We start from the raw sequence: 26,497 nt of genomic DNA, 5'->3' as shown, positions 1-26,497 counted from the left end.
CGATATCCACTATGTTACAGTTCCCCAATATCCCCATTTCTCCTCTCCTGCCCTCCCCCCTTCATTTGGCTACTGTTACGTTCACCTTGATTCCCAAAAATTCACACTTTTATAAATGAACCTGATAAAACATAGTTCAAATTGTACATTTCATTAAAGAGACATTTTTTATGAACCATTAACACTACATAGCATAGTGGTCTGACACCGCCCCCCATGCAAGTAGTCAAACCGTATTAGAGCAGTTTGACTTCTTACCTTACACTTTTCGTGTTATAAGAACATGGAAGTCCCTCTAGTGGCTGTCTGACAGACAGCCACTAGAGGATGACTTAAAGGGAATCTCCAGTGCCAGGAAAACAATCCGTTTTCCTGGCCCTGCAGGATTCCTCTCCCTCCCACCCCCCAATCCCCAGTTGCTGAAGGGGTGAAAACCCCTTCAGTGACTTACCAGAGGCAGCGACATGTCCCAGGTCGCGGCCTGCTCCTCCCCCGCCGCTCCACCTTCTGCCTCCGTCGGCTGGTGGGCGAGACTGATCCAGCCTGCCGCCCGAGGAGACCTAATGCGCATGCGCATTAGCGCACCCCATAGGAAAGCATTGAAAACGATTTTCAATGCTTTCCTATGGGGATTTGAGCGACGCTGGATTTCCTCACACAGCGTGAGGACGTCCAGCGACGCTCTAACACAGATAATCTGTGTTATAGAGCAGGAAGTGCCCTCTAATAGACAGCCACTAGGGGAGGACTTAACCCTGCAATGTAATTATTGCAGTTTATAAAAAACTGCAATAACTACAGTTGCAGGGTTAAGGGTAGTGGGAGTTGGCACCCAGACCACTCAAATGGGCAGATGTGGTCTGGGTGCCTGGAGTGTCCCTTTAACCCTGCAAGGTAATTATTGCAGTTTATGAAAACTGCAATAATTACACTTGCAGGGTTAAGGGTAGTTGGCACAAGTGGTCTGGGTGCCTGGAGTGTCCCTTTAAGCTCCTCCATGCAGGGCGTGGAGACGCTTAAAGGGACACTATAGTCACCGAGTCTACTTAAGCTCAATTAAGTGGTCTGGTTGCCAGGTCCCTCAGATTTTAACCCTTCAGATTATTGGGGTTAAAGGACCACTCTAGGCACCCAGACCACTTCAGCTTAATGAAGTGGTCTGCGTGCCAGGTCCAGCTAGGGTTAACCCATTTTTTTTTATAAACATACCAGTTTCAGAGAAACTTCCCCCAAAACCTCAATGAGACAGCCGCTAGAGGCGCTTGCGTGATTCTGTGAAAAATCACAGTGAGAGCACGCAAGCGTCCATAGGAAAGCATTGATAATGCTTTCCTATGCGACCGGCTGAATGTGCGCGCAGCTCTTGCCGCGCGTGCGCATTCAGCCGACGGGGCGGAACGGAGGAGGATCGGAGGCAGAGAGCTCCCCACCCAGCGCTGGAAAAAGGTAAGTTTTACCCCTTTTCCCCTTTCCAGAGCCGGGCGGGAGGGGGACCCTGAGGGTGGGGGCACCCTCAGGGCACTATAGTGCCAGGAAAACAAGTGTTTTCCTGGCACTATAGTGGTCCTTTAAGTCTTCCGGACAGCCATACTAGAAGTGCATCTGCGACACTGGAGGCATATAATGTCCATAGGAAAGCATTGAGAAATGCTTTCCTATGGACACATTGAACGCCTGCGCGGCACTTGCTGCGCATGTGCATTCGGCTCCGCTGTTGGACAGGGGAGCTGACGCCAGCAGGAGAAGAGCTGGAATAATCCCTTCAACGCCACGGGAGGGGGACCCTGAGGGTGGGGGCACCCTCAGGGCACTATAGTGTCAGGAAAACCGCTTTCGTTTCCTGACACTATAGTGAACCTTTAAACACCAGTACTGCACAGTATCTTTACTCTGTTTACCTTTTAAAAGCCTGCAACGACAGGCTATAGACACCAGAACCACTACAGTAAATTGTAGTGGTTCTGGTACTATAGTGTCATTTTAATGTGAATTAAAATATAAAAATGTGAAATAAATTAGTACTTATGTAATAACATGACTATTCACTAAATAATAAAAAAATATTGTTTTTGCTACTTACCACACCAGATGATGATGGTCTCTGGCTGCAGGGGAAGCAGGATCCAGCTACAATCAATACAGGAGGAGGCCTGGCCACTGCAAGCATACACCTCCTTCCTTCTTGAAAATCCCCCTCGCTGTGCTCAAGGCAAGGCCGCAAGGGGGGTCAGGTAAAGGTCACTTCCTGTTCCGGGACTTCCGGCCGCCCTCCACTGCCTCCAGGCTCCAGCAGCAGTCCAGCTCCGCCTCCAGGCTCCATATGGAATAGTGAGTGGACTTGGAGTGCCGCCCGTGCCCGTGCGCGCCCACCCACCTTCACTGTTGCGGCGTGGGTGGGCGGTCTCATGGGGGCGGCACTCTCTGCGGCCGCCCTCCAGCCATGTTCCAGCAGCGAGCTCAGACAAGTCAGAGCGGAGCGAGCGGGTGGGCGGTCGCGTCTCTCTGCGGCCGCCCTCCAGCAGCTCCGAGCGGAGCCCTCCAATCATGATCACTCGGAAGTGCCGCCGGCGGGCGGCCAATTGCCGGTTCCTTCCGGGTGCAGGACGCCGGCGCCCCCTGGTAAGTTGCGCCCTAGGCGGCCGCCTAGGTCGCCTTACTGGTGGCGCCGGCCCTGCACGAGTGACTTTGTGGTCTACAAACTAGTATGTCCGTGCGGGCTTACTTACATCGGAAAGACCGATCTACCCTTGAGAGAAAGAGTACGGAATCATAGGTCAAGCATTAGGACGGCATACAGGGACAATAAATCCGAGCTACCGGTTGCCAAACACTTCCTCGAATTAGGACATACTCTCCCATCTATGAAATTGATGGCCATCGATCATGTTCCCATGCCCAGAAGGGGAGGCGACCGCAAAAAGATGCTCTTACAGAGGGAGCTATACTGGATCAGGACATTACAAACTGTCCACCCCAATGGCTTGAATGAGAAATATTCACTGTATGCTTTTCTATGAGATGCTCACTCTAACACTAGCTGTGGTGGGAGTTTGGTACCCATCCAATGGGTCTAGGTACCATCTCTATGGCTCAGCGTGTTGTGATATAGAGGTCTTCTGTAAGGCCCGTTACACCGTTGTGTACTATCTGAGGTCATTATGATACCTTAGTGTCATTGCCTACTAGGGCTGTGCCCTGGATATTTAAGAGCTCGGTATAGTTCAAATACACTGCTGTAGGACTGAGATTACTAGTCAGTTACGTTGTTGGGTATATTTGTATGGTACCTATTTTTCTTTATTTATATGTACATCTATGTACCCTACGGAGGCAGAATGGGGGAAGTGATGCCCACCCTGGGGGATAGGCATACACCCTAGCTTCCCTGCTAACTAGGGTACTGCTCGTTCCCCTGGTACTTCTGTACAGATTATTGTGTTGTATATATTTGGAGAGAGACATCCTCCCACTATACAATTTTTTATTTGCTCTAATTTCCACTTGGTGGATATCCCTAGCTTTGCAGTGGCTCTTTCTTTGATTTATGGGTTGTAATATAGTTGGATATGGATACATAGGGGTTTGATGTATGACAGCCCGTGTCATTAACTACCCTGCAATGCTTAGATGTAGTGCATGTGACACATTTCTCTTGAGCTCATGCAAGTTATCATTATTATTGTGTATTTTTACTTTTATCTTTCTTGGCTTCCAGTTCCTCTCTGGTTTGATTCACATGCCTGCTTTGCTTGGCCGTTAAAATTATTGATAAGCCTGTTCTGCCTTTACATTTAGTACTTTATGTACATACTTTATCAAGGGCTAGATATATATCACATATTTTGATAATGTATTAGATTGGGCAGATTGTTGGGGTTATAACCTATATACATATTATGCAAATGTTCCTCGAGCAGTGTTTATGTTTATTTTAGTTGCTATGGACACTTTGGTCGCATAGCAACAGTCTCCCAATGAAGCTGTATTCCGGCCGATCACGTGACGCGGTAATGACGCCGACGCCACGTGATGACGTCACGCACGCACACGTGACCGACGGCGGAACCTGCGCGTTTTTCGGACCGGACAGACAGGGAGTGGGAGTGTATTCCGGTGGTGGGTAAGTTAATTGCTGGTTTTTATTTCTGTATATATGTGTGTACCAGTCTTGTATGTGTTAGTCCTGATGAAAGTCTGCAAATGGCAGACTGAAACGTCGATTTTTTTATTTTACTAATGATTAAAAGTTAAATCTTAAATTGGAGTCCTGGGAGTGCTATCATTTTCTACCTTTCTACATTTTGGCTTGACAAGCACCGGGCAAGTATTTCCACTATATGGAGTGCAAGATTATTTTCCATATTTATATATATATATATATATATATATATATATATATATACACATCTTAAATATATGTAACGTCATACATAGTGCATTTTAATGTTAATATAAGCACATATATTAGTATTAAAATACACTTAGAATGACGTTACATATATATAAGATATATATATTATATATTTGTGTTCGGGGCATTCTCATATGATATGGAATACTCTGGTGGAGAGAAATACAATAAAAGGAAATAGTCGGTTGAGGTGTGCCGAAACCGATGTATGCTGTAGGCCGGTAAATAAAGTGGGGGAAAGGGGGGAGTCCCTTAAGTAGGTCTATAGCCCCACCCACAACTTCAGGCCATGCCTTCCAATATATAATACATATATATATATATATATATATATTTATATATTATATATTTATATATACACGTATAATTACAATTTTAAATAAATATAATAATAAAATAAAAAAATTAAAGGGGGGTGGCCTGACTGCTCAAGGAGACGGACGTGTGAGCGATCAGCTCCCTGATAGAGCCCATTTATCACAGCAAATAGACGAGCATTAATTGAAAATAATTGAAATTTACTTTACCAAAACCATCAGGTGACCCCGCAGTAAGGATGACACAACGCCCTGCTAAGAAATCTAAACTGAAACCGCCACGCCGCACACAAGATGGCGCAGGTAGGCCCACATCACCGGCCTCGAGTTCTGGGAGGAGCGATGAAACCTCCATTTCAGTCAAAGCTGCACGAGCTACAGACTCCTCGATCCAGAAGATGCTCAATGAGCTACAAACCTCTTTGCAATCAGATTTTGCCAAACTGGCTAAAGAAATAAGAGCAGATTTAAACATTTTGGGCGAACGCACAGACTACCTCGAATCAAAGACGGAAGAAATCATTACCGCTCACAATAATGTGGCCTCTGCTTACGAAGCGATGGACACTAAGTTAACCACAATACTTGCCAAATTAGCAGACCATGAAGACAGACAAAATAACATCCGCGGCATATCTGAAGATGTCAGCCCTGCGGATCTGGGGACTTATGCAAAGGCGCTATTCCAGGAATTGCTTCCAGATACACCGACACCTGCACTTTTACTAGACAGGATCCATCGACTCCCCAGACCTAAACATCTCCCAGCAACTGTACCGCGAGACACCATCACAAGACTGCATTACTATACCACAAAAGAAGCAATCATGCAAGCAGCCAAGAAATTACAGACACTCCCAGGTGAAAACAGCAAAATTCAACTATACACCGACCTCTCGGCGGCCACCTTAGCGACACAGAGGGCCTTCACCCCACAGCAGATATCCCATACAAATGGGGATTCCCGACAAGGCTTATAGTAAGGCGAAATGGCACGGAACACCACCTACTCACCCCAACAGATGGAGACAAGCTCTTGGCGGAATGAAACGTATCCATAGAGGCGAATGTCGTTGGGTCCTCTTCCCAGCGATACACCTCCAAATCCCCGATGAAGCTGACCCACAATTGGCAAACCACTGCCACAGCTAAGTGACTGTACTGAGAGACTGCATTTTGATAGTTTTTTACAGGCTCCCCTTAGCCCTGTTGTAGTCAAGGGCATGATGCACTCAACGGGTCATCAGTTCTTAAGCTAAGTGTTTATTGTTAATGTTATCAGATTTGCTGGGATTTGTTTGTGCGGGCGCGCTGGCTTGGTGCTGGGACTCCTAAATCTGGGCCCCACTGCCAAGTCGGGGCTCACATATGTATTAGATCACAAACTCAGCAGTAACACATAACAGGAACTAAAAATCCATGCCTAAATTACAATGTGAGAGAAAAATAACACACAAAAAAACGACTACCCAAAAATTGTGACAAAGACTGGTGGTAGAATTAGTGCATGAAAAGTGTTAAAATATCACCATTTGAATATAGATACTCATCTTGACGTTTTTATAGTTTAGAAATAAGCGCAGAAAATCTACTGAACTAAGCTGGGAACATATACTACTTAGATCCTTATCGACATGTTTAAACGTGTTTTCCATAAATGATAAAAATGTGCAGGTAACTTTTAATACGTCTTTGTTTAAAAATTTATGTTATAATACGACAATCACTCGCCTGTTACTGCTAAAAACATATGTTATTACGCCATGTTTAACACACTGAATGTCCATCATCTTGACCTTTTTACTTTACTATACACTCTTTCAGTTAAGCTTGTTTATAAAATATAAAATGAGGCCGTTAATCTGCGGAGATATTGCAATTTACCGTGATATGTACAACCTGTATGACCCTTACATGTCTCCCTCTCTTTATTCTGTACCACCATAATCACTTGCCTCAATAAAATAAAGATTGACAAAAAAAAAAAAAAAAAATATCACCATTTGAAATACCCTAGGGTGTCTACTTTTCAGAAATATTTAGTTTGATGGGGGTAAATTACATTGGCCAGCTTAAAAAATGTCCCAAATATGACATGGGGGCACGATGACCAGCTAAGAAAATTTCAAGTTGGAAAACTGGAATGTGCCCCCTCCAAATAAGGTCTTTTAGCCCCCAGAGAACCCAACACACCTATACATGGGTGGTATCACTGTACTCGGGAGATGTTGCTGAACACATATTGGGTTGTTCTTTGGCCGTAACTCTTAAAGTTCTCCGTACATGTATTCTTAAATTGCTATATGTGTAAAAAAAAATCACCAATTTATTTTGTTTTGTTTACATTTGGCATAGATTGGTGGTAAAATGGTTGCATGAAAATAGTCAAAATACCCCAAGTTTAATACCTTAGGTTGTCTTCTTTTATAAAATATATACATGTGAAGGGTTATTCTGGCATTCCTGACAGATATCAGCGTTACAATGTAATTTTGAAAAAAATAAAATGGTTTGGAAATAGCAAAGTGCTACTTGTACTTATAGTCCTATAACCTTTAAAAAAAAAAAAAAAAAAGCTAGGAACATGCTCACATTGGGCATTTTAAAACTCAGGACACAATTTAGAAACTGTTTAGCATGGGTGTTTTTTGGCGGTTGTAGATGCGTAACAGATTTTGGGGGTCAAAGTTCGAAAAAGTGTTTTTTTTTTTCCAATTTTCTCATCATATTTTATAATAAATTATACAATATGATGAAAATAATGGTATCTTTAGAAAGACCATTTAATGGCGAGAAAAACTCTATATAATATGTGTGGATATAGTAAATGAGTAAGAGGAAAATTACAGCTAAACACAAACACCGCAGAAATGTAAAAACAGCCCTGGTCCCAAACGGTAAGAAAATTTAAAAGTGGTCTGGTCACTAAGCGGTTAAGGTTGAAGATGCATGGCAGCTTATTTAATTCTGTACTAACCCATTCAGATATTAGTTGGAGGAGTTTGCTACAGTTGTGTTTAAAAAACACCCAAAACACCACAGCTGAAAGTGAAGCACTTTATTAGAGATTAAAGAAACATACATTTTTCATTCTATTTAGTCACGATCCATCATATTCTACAGTTTTCTTAGAATTTTAGATGTATAATTCAGGTAGAGTTTCTCTGAATATCAACTTTGTCTTTTTATATAGGATTACATATAGGATACAATATATCAGGCAAACAAATTAAAATTGAAACATACAAATATGTTTTAAAGATACAAATAAATTATTTGGATACAAAGTAAAAGACCAGGGGGAGTTTAGTTTTCTATGTAATATATGTATCTGGAGCCTTGTGGGCAGTTAACACCACTTAAAAAGTACTATGTAATAACAGTAGATGATAAATATTAACTTATAAAGAACAGAACAAGAAAATGATGATATATAGGATGATATACATGATACAATATTACAAAAATATATATATTTGGAACAAACAATGAGGATATGCTTTGCTGGAATGTTATGAGAGGGTAAACTAATTGCTATAGTTTTCTATGCAGAATATGTACCTACCGCCCCATGGGCAGCCGACTCCATTAAAATAATATATCCACTAGTGGATGTATTATTTTCAGCTTATTTTTTTATGTGTTTCATGTGCCACAAAATAACTTGTTTTCCTCAAAATGACCTACTACCTTCAGAAAAATCAGATTGAAGGAAAAGGTTTATATAAACGTATCTGTTTTAAGAAACATACAAATCATACACATTTGAAAAGAATAATAATAAACACAGGTAAATTGTGTAGAAGGTCAAACATCCACGGATCAATTTGAAAATGAGATTAAGATTATAAAGCGGCAATATGCCATGAACTGGAGAACAATGCCCAGGTTATTTACTGAAGTGAGAATTGACAGAATTTTAAAGTGAATTTAAAATTTAAGGTATTATTTCAGACTCTTTATTAAGGATATACATATGTTAAATTGTTGGGTTGATTTGTGGTTCAGTAAAACGGCAGAGCAAGAGCATGTCATCCATTTTCTTATCAAGTTTATTATTTCCTTTTATGAGAGTCAGAGAGCTTGAGATGTAAAAAATGGATGTTGTAATAGCTCCAAAGTGATCCAAATGAACATTTTTACCACCATAAGAAAGCATTATAGTGGCAGTGAAATAAATAACATTCTGAACAAGGAGGGAGGTCACAAATTTGGCTCCTCGGAGGTGAGGTCCTAAATTGGGTCTAAGACCTACATCTTTTCCTTTTATGTTCTTCATGTGTCTAAAGAGAGATGCAATGATTATCGAAGCTGAACTACAAAATAGTAAAAAGGCAAAAGTACAATATGCGTTAGTAATTTTATGAAATGTATTTACTGTCTCCAAAGGAACATCATTTGATACGAAATCAGTGTTGTTTGATAGTGAAGTTTCTGTTTCTTCCCATGCAGGAGGAAGAGAAATAAATAAAGCTGCAAGTACAGTTTGAAAACAAATAATCCGGTGAATCTTGCAGAAGTTATTTTGGAAATATATATAGATAGAATTATTGATGTTAACAATTTTCAGACAGAAGTGTACACTGAGCCAGGTATAGAACCAAATAGTGCAGGATACTGAAGCCACATACAAAACTGAAGTAATTACTTTTAATCCATTAGAAAGATTTGTGTCTAGGACTAGAGTAGCCGAATTATACATGATGTGAATTATTACACTTGAAAGGGTGGCTATGCTGATGCCAAATATAAGCTGGTCAGTTAAATTAAGTCTTTTCTTTTTTATCCATTCCAAGAGGTTCACAATAAGAATGAACAGAATCCATGGAGCTGAAGTTACACACAAAACCAGTTCAAGGTGTAGCAATATGATATCTTTGATTTGGAGCATCTTTCTATGTTCAGATATCTTTGGTAACTTATAAACGAATAAATGCTTAACACGATCTGCCACCAATCAAATACAGATTAAGTATGTTTTCTTCCAGCACTCTCAAATACAGTAATGTGAGTTTTTCTCCAATATGCAAAAACACTATCATTTTTTGGCTGCAATTTGATTTGATTTGGGTACCATGCAAATTGAAAATCTCTGCAGTAAGATATATGGGTAGAATCTGATGTTTTGTAAATATGTTGTTCATTTAGTATACAAATAAGATGAAATGGATAAAATAAGTGATACATACTCTTTATTCAGCTTTAAAAGGACACGAAGCACCAAAACAACTTTAGAAACTGCCAAGAATAGAGTGTTTTGCCATATCCTTCAGAATATTTCTCAGTAATAGCTTGTTTCCTAAAGACATCTTTTCATTTGGATCATGGGTTACGCTCTTTCAACAGATAAAGTTTGACTTCTATTTTTTTTTTAAATTTGAAAGTTTTATTAAGTTCCAAAATAAGGTGGGGACACAGAAAATAAGAGGGGGAAGTGGGGAGTGTAGCGAAACATGGGCATCCTGACTGGTTATCTCCTCTAATATCTCCAGCTGCTCAGGTACCAATTTAAAATATACAGAGACCCAGAGACTGAACTCTGTTTATTTTGTCACACATGGTTTTACATGCACAGACCCCTACATGGGGTCTCCAACACAAAACAACAGGGGTTTAAATCCCAAGAAGCTGATGGGGATGGAAGAGGGACAAAGACGCCCCAGTTCAAACTGGGCTGACAGTGTCCCTGTGGCAACAACCTGCTGTGACAGGAAAAGGAAGTGGGAGAGGCACATACAAGCTATACATTTCACTTAACTATACTTTACAGAGATGCACCCCCCTTCCCCTTTGTTGACCCACAGCTGTATATACAGGCACATGTAAAACAGTCCCAAAAATGGTGCCGCAAGCTTGTGGACCGCACCAAACAAGTCAGGCCACCCATCATATATCTCCCCCACAGAAAATGACAGTGGGCACATGGGTATATGGCACTCAGTGATGGCGTTCCGTCACAGGGAGTAAATAGCATATTCAAATAGATCTCATAACATCTCATGACATAAGAATCCACACAATCAATTGGTGACGATCGATCAGAGTAGTCTAAGATAGGCGCTAATGTTGCCTAGGTTCAAATGTAATTTCTAGGATGACTCCAGATTGGGCATGGATGGTGGTTGCATCACCTATAATATGTACTTCAGTTAGGAGATAGGTAGTGACCAGGGAAGTACTCCTTAAGCCTAGGTTTCTTAAATAATGGGATACTATAACAGTACTTTTGTGGCTGCAAAGGAAGTTTTACTATTGCTAGACTAAAATATTTAATATATGTATCTGGAGCCTTGTGGGCAGTTAACACCACTGAAAAAGTACTATGTAATAACAGTAGATGATAAATATTAACTTATAAAGTACAGAACAAGAAACTGATGATATATAGGATGATATACATGATCCAATATTACAGAAATATATATATATATATTTGGAACAAACAATGAGGATATGCTTTGCTGGAATGTTATGAGAGGGTAAACTACTTGCTATAGTTTTCTATGCAGAATATGTACCTACAGCCCCATGGGCAGCCGACTCCATTAAAATAATATATCCACTAGCGGATGTATTATTTTCAGCTTATTATTTTATGTGTTTTATGTGCCACAAAATAACTTGTTTTCCTCAAAATTACCTACTACCTTCTGAAAAATCAGATTGAAGGAAAGGGTTTATATAAACGTATCTGTTTTAAGAAACATACAAATCATACACATTTGAAAAGAATAATAATAAACACAGGTAAATTGTGTAGAAGGTCAAACATCCACGGATCAATTTGAAAATGAGATTAAGATTATAAAGCGGCAATATGCCATGAACTGGAGAACAATGCCCAGGTTATTTACTGAAGTGAGGATTGACAGAATTTCAAAGTGAATTTAAAATTTAAGGTATTATTTCAGACTCTTTATTAAGGCTATACATATGTTAAATTGTTGGGTTGATTTGTGGTTCAGTAAAACGGCAGAGCAAGAGCATGTCATCCATTTTCTTATCAAGTTTATTATTTCCTTTTATGAGAGTCAGAGAGCTTGAGATGTAAAAAATGGATGTTGTAATAGCTCCAAAGTGATCCAAATGAACATTTTTACCACCATAAGAAAGCATTATAGTGGCAGTGAAATAAATAACATTCTGAACAAGGAGGGAGGTCACAAATTTGGCTCCTCGGAGGTGAGGTCCTAAATTGGGTCTAAGACCTACATCTTTTCCTTTTATGTTCTTCATGTGTCTAAAGAGAGATGCAATGATTATCGAAGCTGAACTACAAAATAGTAAAAAGGCAACAGTACAATATGCGTTAGTAATTTTATGAAATGTATTTACTGTCTCCAAAGGAACATCATTTGACACGAAATCAGTGTTGTTTGATAGTGAAGTTTCTGTTTCTTCCCATGCAGGAGGAAGAGAAATAAATAAAGCTGCAAGTACAGTTTGAAAAAAAATAATCCGGTGAATCTTGCAGAAGTTATTTTGGAAATATATATAGATATAATTATTGATGTTAACAATTTTCAGACAGAAGTGTACACTAAGCCAGGTATAGAACCAAATAGTGCAGGATACTGAAGCCACATACAAAACTGAGCTAATTACTTTTAATCCATTAGAAAGATTTGTGTCTAGGACTAGAGTAGCCGAATTATACATGATGTGAATTATTACACTTGAAAGGGTGGCTATGCTGATGCCAAATATAAGCTGGTCAGTTAAATTAAGTCTTTTAATTTGTATCCATTCCAAGAGGTTCACAATAAGAATGAACAGAATCCATGGAGCTGAAGTTACAAACAAAACCAGTTCAAGGTGTAGCAATATGATATCTTTGATTTGGAGCATCTTTCTATGTTCAGATATCTTTGGTAACTTATAAACGAATAAATGCTTAACACGATCTGCCACCAATCAAATCCAGAATAAGTATGTTTTCTTCCAGCACTCTCAAATACATTAATGTGAGTTTTTCTCCAATATGCAAAAACACTATCATTTTTTGGCTGCAATTTGATTTGATTTGGGTACCATGCAAATTGAATATCTCTGCAGTAAGATATATGGGTAGAATCTGATGTTTTGTAAATATGTTGTTTATTTAGTATACAAATAAGATGAAATGGATAAAATAAGTGATACATACTCTTTATTCAGCTTTAAAAGGACACGAAGCACCAAAACAACTTTAGAAACTGCCAAGAATAGAGTGTTTTGCCATATCCTTCAGAATATCTCTCAGTAATAGCTTGTTTCCTAAATACATCTTTTCATTTGGATCATGGGTTACGCTCTTTCAACAGATAAAGTTTGACTTCTATTTTTTTTTTAAATTTGAAAGTTTTATTAAGTTCCAAAATAAGGTGGGGACACAGAAAATAAGAGGGGGAAGTGGGGAGTGTAGCGAAACACGGGCATCCTGACTGGTTATCTCCTCTAATATCTCCAGCTGCTCAGGTACCAATTTAAAATATACAGAGACCCAGAGACTGAACTCTGTTTATTTTGTCACACATGGTTTTACATGCACAGACCCCTACATGGGGTCTCCAACACAAAACAACAGGGGTTTAAATCCCAAGAAGTTGATGGGGATGGAAGAGGGACAAAGAAGCCCCAGTTCAAACTGGGCTGACAGTGTCCCTGTGGCAACAACCTGCTGTGACAGGAAAAGGAAGTGGGAGAGGCACATACAAGCTCTACATTTCACTTAACTATACTTTACAGAGATGCACCCCCCTTCCCCTTTGTTGACCCACAGCTGTATATACAGGCACATGTAAAACAGTCCCAAAAATGGTGCCGCAAGCTTGTGGACCGCACCAAACAAGTCAGGCCACCCATCATATATCTCCCCCACAGAAAATGACAGTGGGCACATGGGTATATGGCACTCAGTGATGGCGTTCCGTCACAGGGAGTAAATAGCATATTCAAATAGATCTCATAACATCTCATGACATAAGAATCCACACAATCAATTGGTGACGATCGATCAGAGTAGTCTAAGATAGGCGCTAATGTTGCCTAGGTTCAAATGTAATTTCTAGGATGACTCCAGATTGGGCATGGATGGTGGTTGCATCACCTATAATATGTACTTCAGTTAGGAGATAGGTAGTGACCAGGGAAGTACTCCTTAAGCCTAGGTTTCCTTAATAATGGGATACTATAACAGTACTTTTGTGGCTGCAAAGGAAGTTTTACTATTGCTAGACTAAAATATTTAATATACCGTATTTATCGGCGTATAACACGCACTTTTTCTCCCTGAAAATAGGGAGAAAATCATGATATCCCACATTTACTTACCTGTCTTGAAGCGTGGGCCGGCTTCACAGCGCGCACCGCGGAACTGGAACTTAAATTTCAGGTTCCGGTTTTCGGCGGGACTGAAAGGAAGTGTGCACACTATTGTGTGCACACTTCCTTTCAGTCCCGCCGGTACCGGAACTTAAATTTCAGGTTCCGGTTTCCGGCGGGACTGAAAGGAAGTGTGCACACTATTGTGTGCACACTTCCTTTCAGTCCCGCCGGTACTGGAACTTAAATTTCAGGTTCCGGTTTCCGGCGGGACTGAAAGGAAGTGTGCACACAATAGTGTGCACACTTCCTTTCAGTCCCGCCGGAAACCGGAACCTGAAATTTAAGTTCCAGTTCCGCGGTGCGCGCTGTGAAGCCGGCCCACGCTTCAAAACAGGTAAGTAAATATGGGACAGAGGGAAAGTGCACTAGGGGACACTATGGGAGGGGACACACTATGGGGGGTGGAGAATAGTATGGGAGGGGGGGAAGAATACTATGGAAAGGGGGTGGAGAATACTATGGGAGGGGGGGGGAAGAATACTATGGAAAGGGGGGGACACTATGGGAGTGGGTGGAGAATACTATGGGAGGGGGGAGAGAATACTATGGGAGGGGGGGGATTACTATGGAAAGGGGGGGGGGACACTATGGGATGAGGGGGGGGAATACTATGGGAGGGGTGGAAATTTCCTGGAATTTCCTTCTGGAAATGAGGTGCGTGTTATACGCCGGGGCGTGTTATACGCCGGGGCGTGTTATACGCCGATAAATACGGTATGTATCTGGAGCCTTGTGGGCAGTTAACACCACTGAAAAAGTACTATGTAATAACAGTAGATGATAAATATTAACTTATAAAGTACAGAACAAGCAACTGATGATATATAGGATGATATACATGATACAATATTACAGAAATATATATATATATTTGGAACAAACAATGAGGATATGCTTTGCTGGAATGTTATGAGAGGGTAAACTACTTGCTATAGTTTTCTATGCAGAATATGTACCTACAGCCCCATGGGCAGCCGACTCCATTAAAATAATATATCCACTAGCGGATGTATTATTTTCAGCTTATTATTTTATGTGTTTCATGTGCCACAAAATAACTTGTTTTCCTCAAAATGACCTACTACCTTCAGAAAAATCAGATTGAAGGAAAGGGTTTATATAAACGTATCTGTTTTAAGACACATACAAATCATACACATTTGAAAAGAATAATAATAAACACAGGTAAATTGTGTAGAAGGTCAAACATCCACGGATCAATTTGAAAATGAGATTAAGATTATAAAGCGGCAATATGCCATGAACTGGAGAACAATGCCCAGGTTATTTACTGAAGTGAGAATTGACAGAATTTCAAAGTGAATTTAAAATTTAAGGTATTATTTCAGACTCTTTATTAAGGATATACATATGTTAAATTATTGGGTTGATTTGTGGTTCAGTAAAACGGCAGAGCAAGAGCATGTCGTGCATTTTCTTATCAAGTTTATTATTTCCTTTTATGAGAGTCAGAGAGCTTGAGATGTAAAAAATGGATGTTGTAATAGCTCCAAAGTGATCCAAATGAACATTTTTACCACCATAAGAAAGCATTATAGTGGCAGTGAAATAAATAACATTCTGAACAAGGAGGGAGGTCACAAATTTGGCTCCTCGGAGGTGAGGTCCTAAATTGGGTCTAAGTCCTACATCTTTTCCTTTTATGTTCTTCATGTGTCTAAAGAGAGATGCAATGATTATCGAAGCTGAACTACAAAATAGTAAAAAGGCAACAGTACAATATGCGTTAGTAATTTTATGAAATGTATTTACTGTCTCCAAAGGAACATCATTTGATACGAAATCAGTGTTGTTTGATAGTGAAGTTTCTTTTTCTTCCCATGCAGGAGGAAGAGAAATAAATAAAGCTGCAAGTACAGTTTGAAAAAAAATAATCCGGTGAATCTTGCAGAAGTTATTTTGGAAATATATATAGATATAATTATTGATGTTAACAATTTTCAGACAGAAGTGTACACTGAGCCAGGTATAGAACCAAATAGTGCAGGATATTGAAGACACATACAAAACTAAAGAAATTACTTTTAATCCTTTAGAAAGATTTGTGTCTAGGACTAGAGTAGCCGAATTAAACATGATGTGAGCGATTACACTTGAAAGGGTGGCTATGCTGATGCCAAATATAAGCTGGTCAGTTAAATTAAGTCTTTTCTTTTTTATCCATTCCAAGAGGTTCACAATAAGAATGAACAGAATCCATGGAGCTGAAGTTACACACAAAACCAGTTCAAGGTGTAGCAATATGATATCTGTGATTTGGAGCATCTTTCTATGTTCAGATATCTTTGGCAACTTATAAAAGAATAAATGCTTAACACGATCTGCCACCAATCAAATCCAGATTAAATATGTTTTCTTCCAGCACTCTCAAATACATTAATTGAGTGAGTTTTTCTCCAATATGCAAAAACACAATATCATTTTTTGGCTGCAATTTGATTTGATTTGGGTACCATGCAAATTGAAAATCTCTGCAGTAAGATATATGGGTAGAATCTGATGTTTTATAAATATGTTGTTTATTTAGTATACACATAAGATGCAATGGACAAAATAAGTGATACATACTCTTTATTCAGCTTTAAAAGGACACTAAGCACCAAAACAACTTTAGAAACTGCCAAGAATAGAGTGTTTTGCCATATCCTTCAGAATATTTCTCAGTAATAGCTTGTTTCCTAAATACATCTTTTCATTTGGATCATGGGTTACGCTCTTTCAACAGATAAAGTTTGACTTCTATTTTTTTTTTAAATTTGAAAGTTTTATTAAGTTTCAAAATAAGGTGGGGACACAGAAAATAAGAGGGGGAAGTGGGGAGTGTAGCGAAACATGGGCATCCTGACTGGTTATCTCCTCTAATATCTCCAGCTGCTCAGGTACCAATTTAAAATATACAGAGACCCAGAGACTGAACTCTGTTTATTTTGTCACACATGGTTTTACATGCACAGACCCCTACATGGGGTCTCCAACACAAAACAACAGGGATTTAAATCCCAAGAAGCTGATGGGGATGGAAGAGGAACAAAGAAGCCCCAGTTCAAACTGGGCTGACAGTGTCCCTGTGGCAACAACCTGCTGTGACAGGAAAAGGAAGTGGGAGAGGCACATACAAGCTCTACATTTCACTTAACTATACTTTACAGAGATGCACCCCCCTTCCCCTTTGTTGACCCACAGCTGTATATACAGGCACATGCAAAACAGTCCCAAAAATGGTGCCGCAAGCTTGTGGACCGCACCAAACAAGTCAGGCCACCCATCATATATCTCCCCCACAGAAAATGACAGTGGGCACATGGGTATATGGCACTCAGTGATGGCGTTCCGTCACAGGGAGTAAATAGCATATTCAAATAGATCTCATAACATCTCATGACATAAGAATCCACACAATCAATTGGTGACGATCGATCAGAGTAGTCTAAGATAGGTGCTAATGTTGCCTAGGTTCAAATGTAATTTCTAGGATGACTCCAGATTGGGCATGGATGGTGGTTGCATCACCTATAATATGTACTTCAGTTAGGAGATAGGTAGTGACCAGGGAAGTACTCCTTAAGCCTAGGTTTCCTAAATAATGGGATACTATAACAGTTTTGTGGCTGCAAAGGAAGTTTCACTATTGCTAGACTAAAATTTATCTACAACAGAATTTAAACATAAACATATTTTAATATGGGCTTGATCACCATGTGTCCCATAACCTTCAAGCCTCTGAGATAACTTTCAAAGGGAGTAAATAGAGATGTAACGTGTCTCTTATAAGAGCTGTGTTTATACATTTCTATAAGCAAGGTGGAGAGCAATGTTGTCTCCAATTTCAAGGCTCTCAAAATCAGTTGTTGTGCTGTAAGTGCAATATGTAGGATCAGTTTCATTCCATGTCTTGGTAGTACCTTGAAAAGGTGTAGAAGGAGGTAAGTTTGGGGCGAAAGTGATAAAGAATAACTCAGTTTATCTGAGAGATATTGCTGAATGGTAAACCAGAAGGCTTGTAGGTTTATGCAATGTCACCACACATGTAGAGTAAAACCATATGCTGAGCGACAATGCCAGCAGGTGGACAAGGTGGAGGGAACATCCAATGTAACTTACTCGGTACCATGTTCCAATGATACAGTGTTTTATAATGTTTCACAAGTGTGGCTGATTTTAATAGTTGTTAGGGCAAATTTTAAATAAGTTCCAATTGTTTTTGACACATATCAGAGTTCAAATCAGAATTCTATTGTTTCGCCGGTTTGAGCCTGAGGAGGGGGTGTGGTTTGATATACATTTATAACATATGGAGATCGGTTTACATGAAGGAGGTAAGGTTTTATTAATGCATGTCAGGGTACCTGAAGTCTCTGCCTCCGAGAGAGGTAGAGACTTAAACGTTTATCCGTCCGGACGCCAGGTTTCTCCTGTTCCTCGTGGTCGACCCGGTCACATAAACGCCGGCCGCGAGGGAGTCACTTCCTTATGTAGCATGGCGCCCGGAGACCGACGTCATGACGCCAATCCGGAACGACCTGTCACTCAATCCATTGGAGACTAATCAGGACTCGTCGGAGGCGTGTCTATCCCCTCTAGCCAGGGTATTTAAACATACTTCGCCCTGTTGCTCATTGCCCTGTCGTGGTTCTAGCCTGTCTAGTCACACAGTGCTCTGGTGTTTTTCAGTTATCCTTTTGGTTCCGACCCGGCTCGTTTGTCTTACTCTGTTTACCTCTGTTATCCTTGACCCGGCTTGTTCCTCGCTTACCTGTCCTCTCGTTCCCTCGACCTCGGCTTGTCTCTGACCATTCTCTATACTCTCCGTACGTTAGTCCGGCCATTCTAAGGTCCGGTATACGTACCCTGTACCTGTTTGTACTTTGCGTGTTGGATCCCTGTCCCGATCCTGACATTACGACAGGGCCAATGGATCCTGCAGGTACAAACAGACAGGTTGGTTCCTCTGATTCCAGGTTTGACGCCATGGAACACAGAATGGACCAAATGGCCTTAGCACTACAGGCGTTATTATCTCGTGCTAATAACCCACCAGAGGAGACGCGTCCTACTCCAATTTCCTCTGTAAGTTCAGGCCTAGAGGTAGCCACTGTAGGTGCTTCTTCCCGTATTACCCCACCAGTACGCTATGGTGGTTCACCTGAGAAGTGTCGTGGTTTTTTAAACCAGATCAGTATTCACTTTGAATTGCAACCTCGATCCTATCCTACCGATAGGGCAAAGGTTGGATTTATTATCACCTTACTCATTGAGAAAGCTCTGAGATGGGCCAACCCATTATGGGAGAACGATAACCCGTTGGTATATAATTATAATGCCTTTGTAGCTGCCTTTAGAAGAACTTTTGACCCGCCTGGTAGAAAGGTCAATGCAGCCAGATTACTGTTGCGCCTGAGACAGGAGAACCGAACACTAGTGGATTATGCACTAGAGTTCAGGTCTCTGGCGGCAGAAGTCAAGTGGAATGAGCAGGCTTATATGGATGTATTCTTGAACGGGCTATCAGATGTTATCCTTGACGAGGTTGCTACTAGGGAGCTCCCTGAGAATTTAGAGGATTTAATTTCGTTCATTTCTCGTATTGATGAGCGTTTAAGAGAGAGACAGAACACTCGAGAGAGGAACCTGAGACCTGCCTTTAAATTAGCACCCGCATTTCTAAGTCCTGATTCCAATACCCCACTGTTTCCTGAACCTATGCAGATAGGCAATACTCGCCTCTCAGAAGAGGAGAGACAGTACAGGAGAAGGGAGGGATTATGTATGTATTGTGGAGTCAGAGGTCACTTGCGCCTGAATTGTCCCATTCGCTCGGGAAACGCCCGCACCTAAGTTTCTCTAGAGGACAGGCCTTGGGTGTTTCAATTTTGTCCTCTACGCATAATTATAAAGATCACAGGCTTCTGCTACCAGTTTCTTTAACGTGGGAGAAGGGAGTACTAAAGACTATGGCCTTGATAGATTCCGGAGCTGCTGAGAATTTTATCGACCAATCCTTTGCTACTAAAAACACTATCCCATCCCAGTTAACGGCCAGAGATACACCCTTGGCCGTTGAGGCCATAGATGGTAGACCGCTACTCGAGCCTGTTATCTCTCGTGAGACTATACCCATTAACCTAACGGTTGGTATCTTACACGAGGAGAACTTATCACTTATGCTCATTTCGTCTCCTTCTGTTCCCATAGTCCTGGGGTACCCATGGTTAAAGAGACATAACCCTAATATCGATTGGGAGAGAGGGGAAATACTCTCATGGGGCCAGGGTTGTCAGGAGAGGTGTTTACGCAGGGTATCACCTTTGGCTGTAATTAACACACCAGACAGTTCTAACCAGTCTACGGGGATACAGATACCTCCTCTGTACCTGGACTTAAAAGCAGTGTTCGACAAGAAGAACGCTGATACACTACCTCCACACAGGACATTTGATTGTAAAATTAATCTATTACCTGGTACCATGCCCCCCAGGGGCAATGTATACCCTCTATCTACTAAAGAGAATTCTGTTTTAGAGGAGTATATTCAGGAGAATTTAGACAAGGGATTCATTAGGAGATCTTCCTCTCCTGCCAGGGCTGGATTTTTTTTTGTAAAAAAGAAGGATGGTTCACTCAGACCTTGCATCGATTACCGAGGTCTGAATAAAATAACCATCAGAAATGCCTATCCTATCCCCTTGATTACCGAGCTCTTTGATCGGCTAAAGGGCTCTAAAATTTTCCCTGAGGTACCCCACTGGTGACAAGCCCAAGCTTCGAATATACTCCATTGACTACAACCCTCTGTTGCCTGTCACTCAGCCACTGCCTTACCCATTCAACAATATTGGAATCCAAACTCAAAGATTGTAGTTTGTTGATAAGCCTTCTATGTGCAACAGTGTCAAAAGCCTTACTGAAATCGGGGGCGTGTCCTGACTGGAGAGCTGAGCAGTCGCATGCACTAGCAGCTCCGTTCCCAATCAACCTCGGATGAGCCATTAAGCTGGAAAAAGCTATTGTTCATTATATATTTCATTTAAACCATGGGTATCCATTCCTCTGTCTCATACACTCAGTGCATTCGGTTATTAAGCCGCACGGTTGCACTATATCATTCATACGTTAGCTATACCATATGCCCATTAAAACCCTAGAATATATAAAGACTATCACTGTTATTGGTTTCCTACTATTTGTTGGAATTTTGCATAAGTCACAGGTTGATTCCCTGGATCCTAAGGGGCCAGTCACATTACTTCCCTCACCATCCCCTGCTACACGGTTATTTAACTTATATAATATATATAAAATAGTTTATTACATAATCAGTTAATGCAAGGGTCTGGGGTTTTACCTCACGGGATACTATCTCTGATACATCTGTCACTATATCTAACGTCAGTTAGATAGCTCATACGTAATTACATACTAATCTGTATATACGGAGTTCCTTTGCACGGTACTTATATTGTCCTCATATCGTACGTGTATCTTAAGTGCCTTTTTCTAGGATTAGAAAGTTTCCTGATTAAACTGGGACAGAGTTTTTCTTCCGGCCAATTGTGTTTCAGGTATTTTCATCTCCGGACGCTCATTTTCTTACGCTCATTTTCTGTCATAACCGGTACATCAAGGTCTCGTATTGCCTTGTGCGTTTACACGTTAATGCTCAGTTAAGGGGCTTGTCTTAATCATCCTACGTTCAAGAACCTCTATACACGATCTTACTAATCTCCTGTTCCGCTATCCGTTTCCAACCCTTGCTAGCAATACCATTGACAAACTTTAGACACATAGAATTACTACACACCAAATAAATAAAATAAAAAAAAATCTCTTATTTTTTTTCAGTTTACAATCATTCATTTTACTTATCACACATATCCCCAAATTTCTTTCAGGTGCATATAAGAGACTCCTATCCCGTGAGAGTTATCTCTTAGGCTCAGTTAAGGGTACGTTATATATATATATATATATATATATATATATATATATATATATATATATATATATATATATATATATATATATATTCACTGGGATTACCATTACTCCACTTATCATTAGTTAATTAATTTATATTTTTTCAAACTAGGCATCGTTTATCCTGCATCATCCCTCCAGCTTCCACTCAGGGTCTTTCTCATCTGGTTATTAGGTATGTACAGTTACGTTCACGCTGTTTTCCATAAAAACAAGCCCCAGCCAGGGATAGAGAACTGGCTGCAAGGGACAGGATCTTCCCCTAATACTTTAAATTCTAGTTCTTATGAGGCATCCCACCTCCCCTTACACAGAGTTATCGCCCACACAGCCCACGTTTAGTAAAGGTCCTCATATCCCTTTCTACAGGGGTTGGTTTAGAATGTCACAGGCCAAGGCCAAACGTTTTTCTCTATACTGTCACCGAGAGGCCAACACCCCGCCACATCGTTCGGTGGCCACAGTTCCCCACAGGCCAAATCAAAGGTAGAGCCTCTCCGCGCCACTTGGCAACTAGCAGGGATTCACCTATCATGGCTAGTTAAGTTCTTCGCCATTGGTACTAGCAAGCAAGCCAATTTTTTCATCTTAGAAATGTTCCTTTCCAAACCACAGCAAGGGAAGCAGAAGTCTAAGTTATTAACAGTCCAATCAACCAAGTTCTCATGAGCCTAATGTCAGCCATTCGGCACAATTTCAAGACACTTTGTCATCCATCTTGAACACCCTTCAGTCACTTGACGAGAGGATGACCAAGATACAAACCATAATCCTTACAGTTACCTGTGCACCTCATACTCCTAGCCCATTACCTGCACCTCCAAACACGCAATTTAGGGAAATTACTGTCACACCCTCCACTTTTCACAGTGTAAACCCTGTTAATTCCATTCCAACCCCCGTTAGAAAAGATATTCTAGATGGCAAGGATGTCAACCTTGGTTGCTTCATCTAAGTGTTGCTTCTAAGTGTGTGGTTGGAGATATTCTGGAGAGTTTTACAGAAGCTTCAACTGTCTAAGAGTTTGCTAAGAGTTTTCTTTTCTACTGTTACAGGTAAGATTCATCTGTAGGAAAAGGTTACTGATTGCACAAGGTTTGATTTTCTGTTGGTAATTATAAGGCATTTGATTTGACTAGTTAGCTACTTGCTATTGATTTCTGTTTAATTAGCTATTGTTTGCAAATAAGCAGAGGCCTACCCAGTTGTTAAACATTCCTAGTGGGTGGTGATTTTAGGAGTATATAAGGGTTGTTGTCATTAGCTTGGCTAATATAGCTTGGTTGCTTCATCTAAGTGTTACTTCTAAGTGTGTGGTTTGAGCTAAACTGGAGGTAATCTGAGGTATTCAGGAGGATAAATAAAAAGTTAAGATTTGTTTGATTTAAATTATTCACCTCATTGGAATGGCAGACTTAGTTCAGTGTAATAGTTGCTATGCATTTGTTTCACGTTCCACTTTTTGGAGGTTTGGTTGTTGTCTAATCTGTAGACAGTTCTCTGTCTTGTGGCAGGAGATTGTATTTTTGAAGTCTGAGATTTGTAAATTATCTGGTAAACAAACTCAGGCTGGAACTGCTGCAAAGCCACTGCCGCAGAGACATACTAGGAATGGCAGATGGATTACTGTAGGATCTGGTAGACTTAGAGTTGTAGATAAAAGTGGTGCTGTGGAGAGAGGCACTGAGGGTAGTGGTGTTGTGGAGAGAGGCACTGAGGGTAGTGGTGTTGTGGAGAGAGGCACTGAGGGTAGTGGTGTTGTGGAGAGAGGCACTGAGGGTAGTGGTGTTGTGGAGAGAGGCACTGAGGGTAGTGGTGTTGTGGAGAGAGGCACTGAGGGTAGTGGTGTTGTGGAGAGAGGCACTGAGGGTAGTGGTGTTGTGGAGAGAGGCATTGAGGCTAGTGCTGTTGTGGAGACAGGCTCAGGCACTGAGGCTAGTGCTGTTGTGGAGACAGGCTCAGGTACTGAAGCTAGTGCTGTTGTGGAGACAGGCTCAGGTACTGAGGCTAGTGCTGTTGTGGAGACAGGCTTGGAGACTATGGTGAGGCCTAATAGAAAGCAGTTGTTGTTGGGGGATTCCATCATAAGAAGTGTGGAGATGGACAATGGTGGTCTTGTGAGGTGTCTTCCCGGAGCTACAGCTCACAGAGACAGGAGACGTATCTGTAATATTGTTAAGCGAGCAAAGCAGGAAGGGGAATTGGATGTACTATCTAGGGACAAATGACTTGACTTGCAATGAGGTTTCAGAGGTTAATGAAGTTTTTAGTGTTTATGCCAATGATATACGACAGGTTGCTTCCACACTGTCATTCTCTGAAGTTCTGCCTCTGCATAACACTCAGAACGACAGGCATATGCGTATTAGGGACTTTAACTTGTGGCTTGGTGAATGGTGAATGGTGTCGGGAGTAAGGATTTGGCTTTATTTCTCATGGTAGCTCTGTTTGGAATGGGAATAAACTGTACAAAAAAGATGGTTTGCATCTTTCTCAAAAGGGAACAAATCTCAGTGAGAAGTTCAGAGGTTTTGCTAGGATGTATTTAAATTAGGAGGGGTGGGGGTGGGGTGCAAAAGGGTGATGAATCATCAATCCAGTTGTCCCCCAAAACAAGGACAGAAGGTGCCTGTAGCAAGTGTGTTAAAAAAGGATAAGCGTAGAGTCATGTCTACAAATGCTCGCAGTTTAGGGAATAAGATCCATGAACTTGTGGCAATAATGGCAACTGATAGTGTAGATTTAGTCGCTGTTACTGAGACATGGTATAATGAGAAAAACAACTGGGACATAGCAATACCAGGGTACTCTTTATATAGAAAAGACAGGGAACGCAAGAAAGGGGGAAGGGTGGCTCTGTATGTGAAGGGTAGCATAAAATCTATTCTAATAAACGTTAGTGAGGCAAACAGAGTCCGTTTGGGTTACGTTAGAATTTGGTAATCACACAGTAACTCATGTAGGTGTGATTTATAGGCCCCCAGGACAAATTGAAGAGTTAGATAATCTACTAGTTGAGGAAATAGTTAAAATGACAATGAAGGGGGAAGTTATCATCATGGGTGACTTTAATCTTCCTGATGTTAATTGGAAAACAAAAATAGCTGCTTGTGCCAGAAACACACATATTCTAAACTCTCTACTGGGATTGTCTCTAAAACAAGTCGTTGAGGAGCCAACTCGTAAAGATGCCATACTAGATTTAATGTTAACAAATAGAGATTTGGTATCAGATATTACTGTAGGTGAAAGTTTAGGATCCAGTGATCACCAGTCAGTGTGGTTTAATATAAGAACAGTGACTGAGTCACACCACACAAAAACAAAAGTATTATACTTTAGAAAAACAGACTTTTCTAAAATTAGAATATGTGTAAAGGAGTCATTATCAGACTGGAGAGCAATTTAAATGGAGTCCAAGAGAAATGGGATTATTTAAAAGTTGCACTACTGAAGGCAACAGAAAATTGCATTAGGCTTGTCAGTAAAAGCGAAAAATTCAAGAAACCACTGTGGTACTCCGCAGGTGTGGCCAAAATAGTAAAAAACTAAAAGTTAGCATTTAGTAATTATAAAAATACCAGAGTGAGGAAGACAGAATGATATAGAAATTAGGCAGAAAGAGGCTAAGCAAGTTATAAGAGCTTCCAAATCACACACAGAAGAGAAAATAGCACAGTCGGTAAAAAAGGGGGACAAAACTTTTTTTTAGATACATAAATGAGAAAAGAAAAGTAAAACAAGGATTAGTTAGATTAAAAACAAAAGCAGGAAGGTATGTAGAAGAGGATAAAGGTCTAGCTGATTGCCTCAATAAATATTTTTGTTCGGTATTTACAGATGAAAATGAAGGAAAGGGACCTCAGTTAAGAAAAATGATAAATGAGTCATTTATTACACATGAGTTTAAAGAGGAAGAGGTTCTATTTTAACTGTCAAAAGTAAAGACAAATAAGTCAATGGGACCTGATGGAATACACCCAAAGCTATTAGTGGTGTACTAGCAAAACCATTAACAGATTTATTTAACCAATCATTGTTTACAGGAGTAGTCCCAGAAGATTGGAAGTTAGCGAACGTTGTGCACATTCACAAGAAAGGTAATAGGGAGGAGTCGGGCAACTATAGGCCAGTAAGCCTTACTTCAGTAGTGGGGAAAGTGATGGAAACCATGTTAAAGGATAGGATTGTTGAACATCTAAAAACACATGGATTTCAAGATCAGAGACAACATGGGTTTACTTCAGGGAGATCATGCCAAACTAATCTTATTGATTTTTTTTGAAAGGGTAACTAAAATTATAGATCAGGGTGGTGCAGTAGACATTGCTTACCTAGATTTCAGTACGGCTTTTGACACTGTTGCACATAGAAGGCTTATCAATAAACTGCAATCTTTAAGTTTGGA

The 26,497-nt window shown here is 40.5% G+C and overlaps 1 protein-coding gene and 1 long non-coding RNA gene across 2 annotated transcripts in view; both read right to left on the bottom strand.

Annotated features, from left to right (window-relative positions):
* Positions 1-26,497, bottom strand: part of LOC134582826 (uncharacterized) — an 859,230-nt gene that overhangs the window by 719,270 nt on the left and 113,463 nt on the right. The window lies entirely within an intron of this gene.
* Positions 11,665-12,576, bottom strand: LOC134583149 (taste receptor type 2 member 4-like). Its single transcript, XM_063439969.1, has one exon. It carries the CDS (start codon positions 12,574-12,576, stop codon positions 11,665-11,667), a length of 912 nt encoding a protein of 303 aa, XP_063296039.1.

Source organism: Pelobates fuscus, chromosome 13 (assembly GCF_036172605.1).
Source record: "Pelobates fuscus isolate aPelFus1 chromosome 13, aPelFus1.pri, whole genome shotgun sequence".
Lineage (NCBI taxonomy): Eukaryota > Metazoa > Chordata > Amphibia > Anura > Pelobatidae > Pelobates > Pelobates fuscus.
The sequence above is the reverse complement of the archived record's forward strand: the minus strand, read 5'-3'. Positions and strand labels throughout refer to the sequence as shown.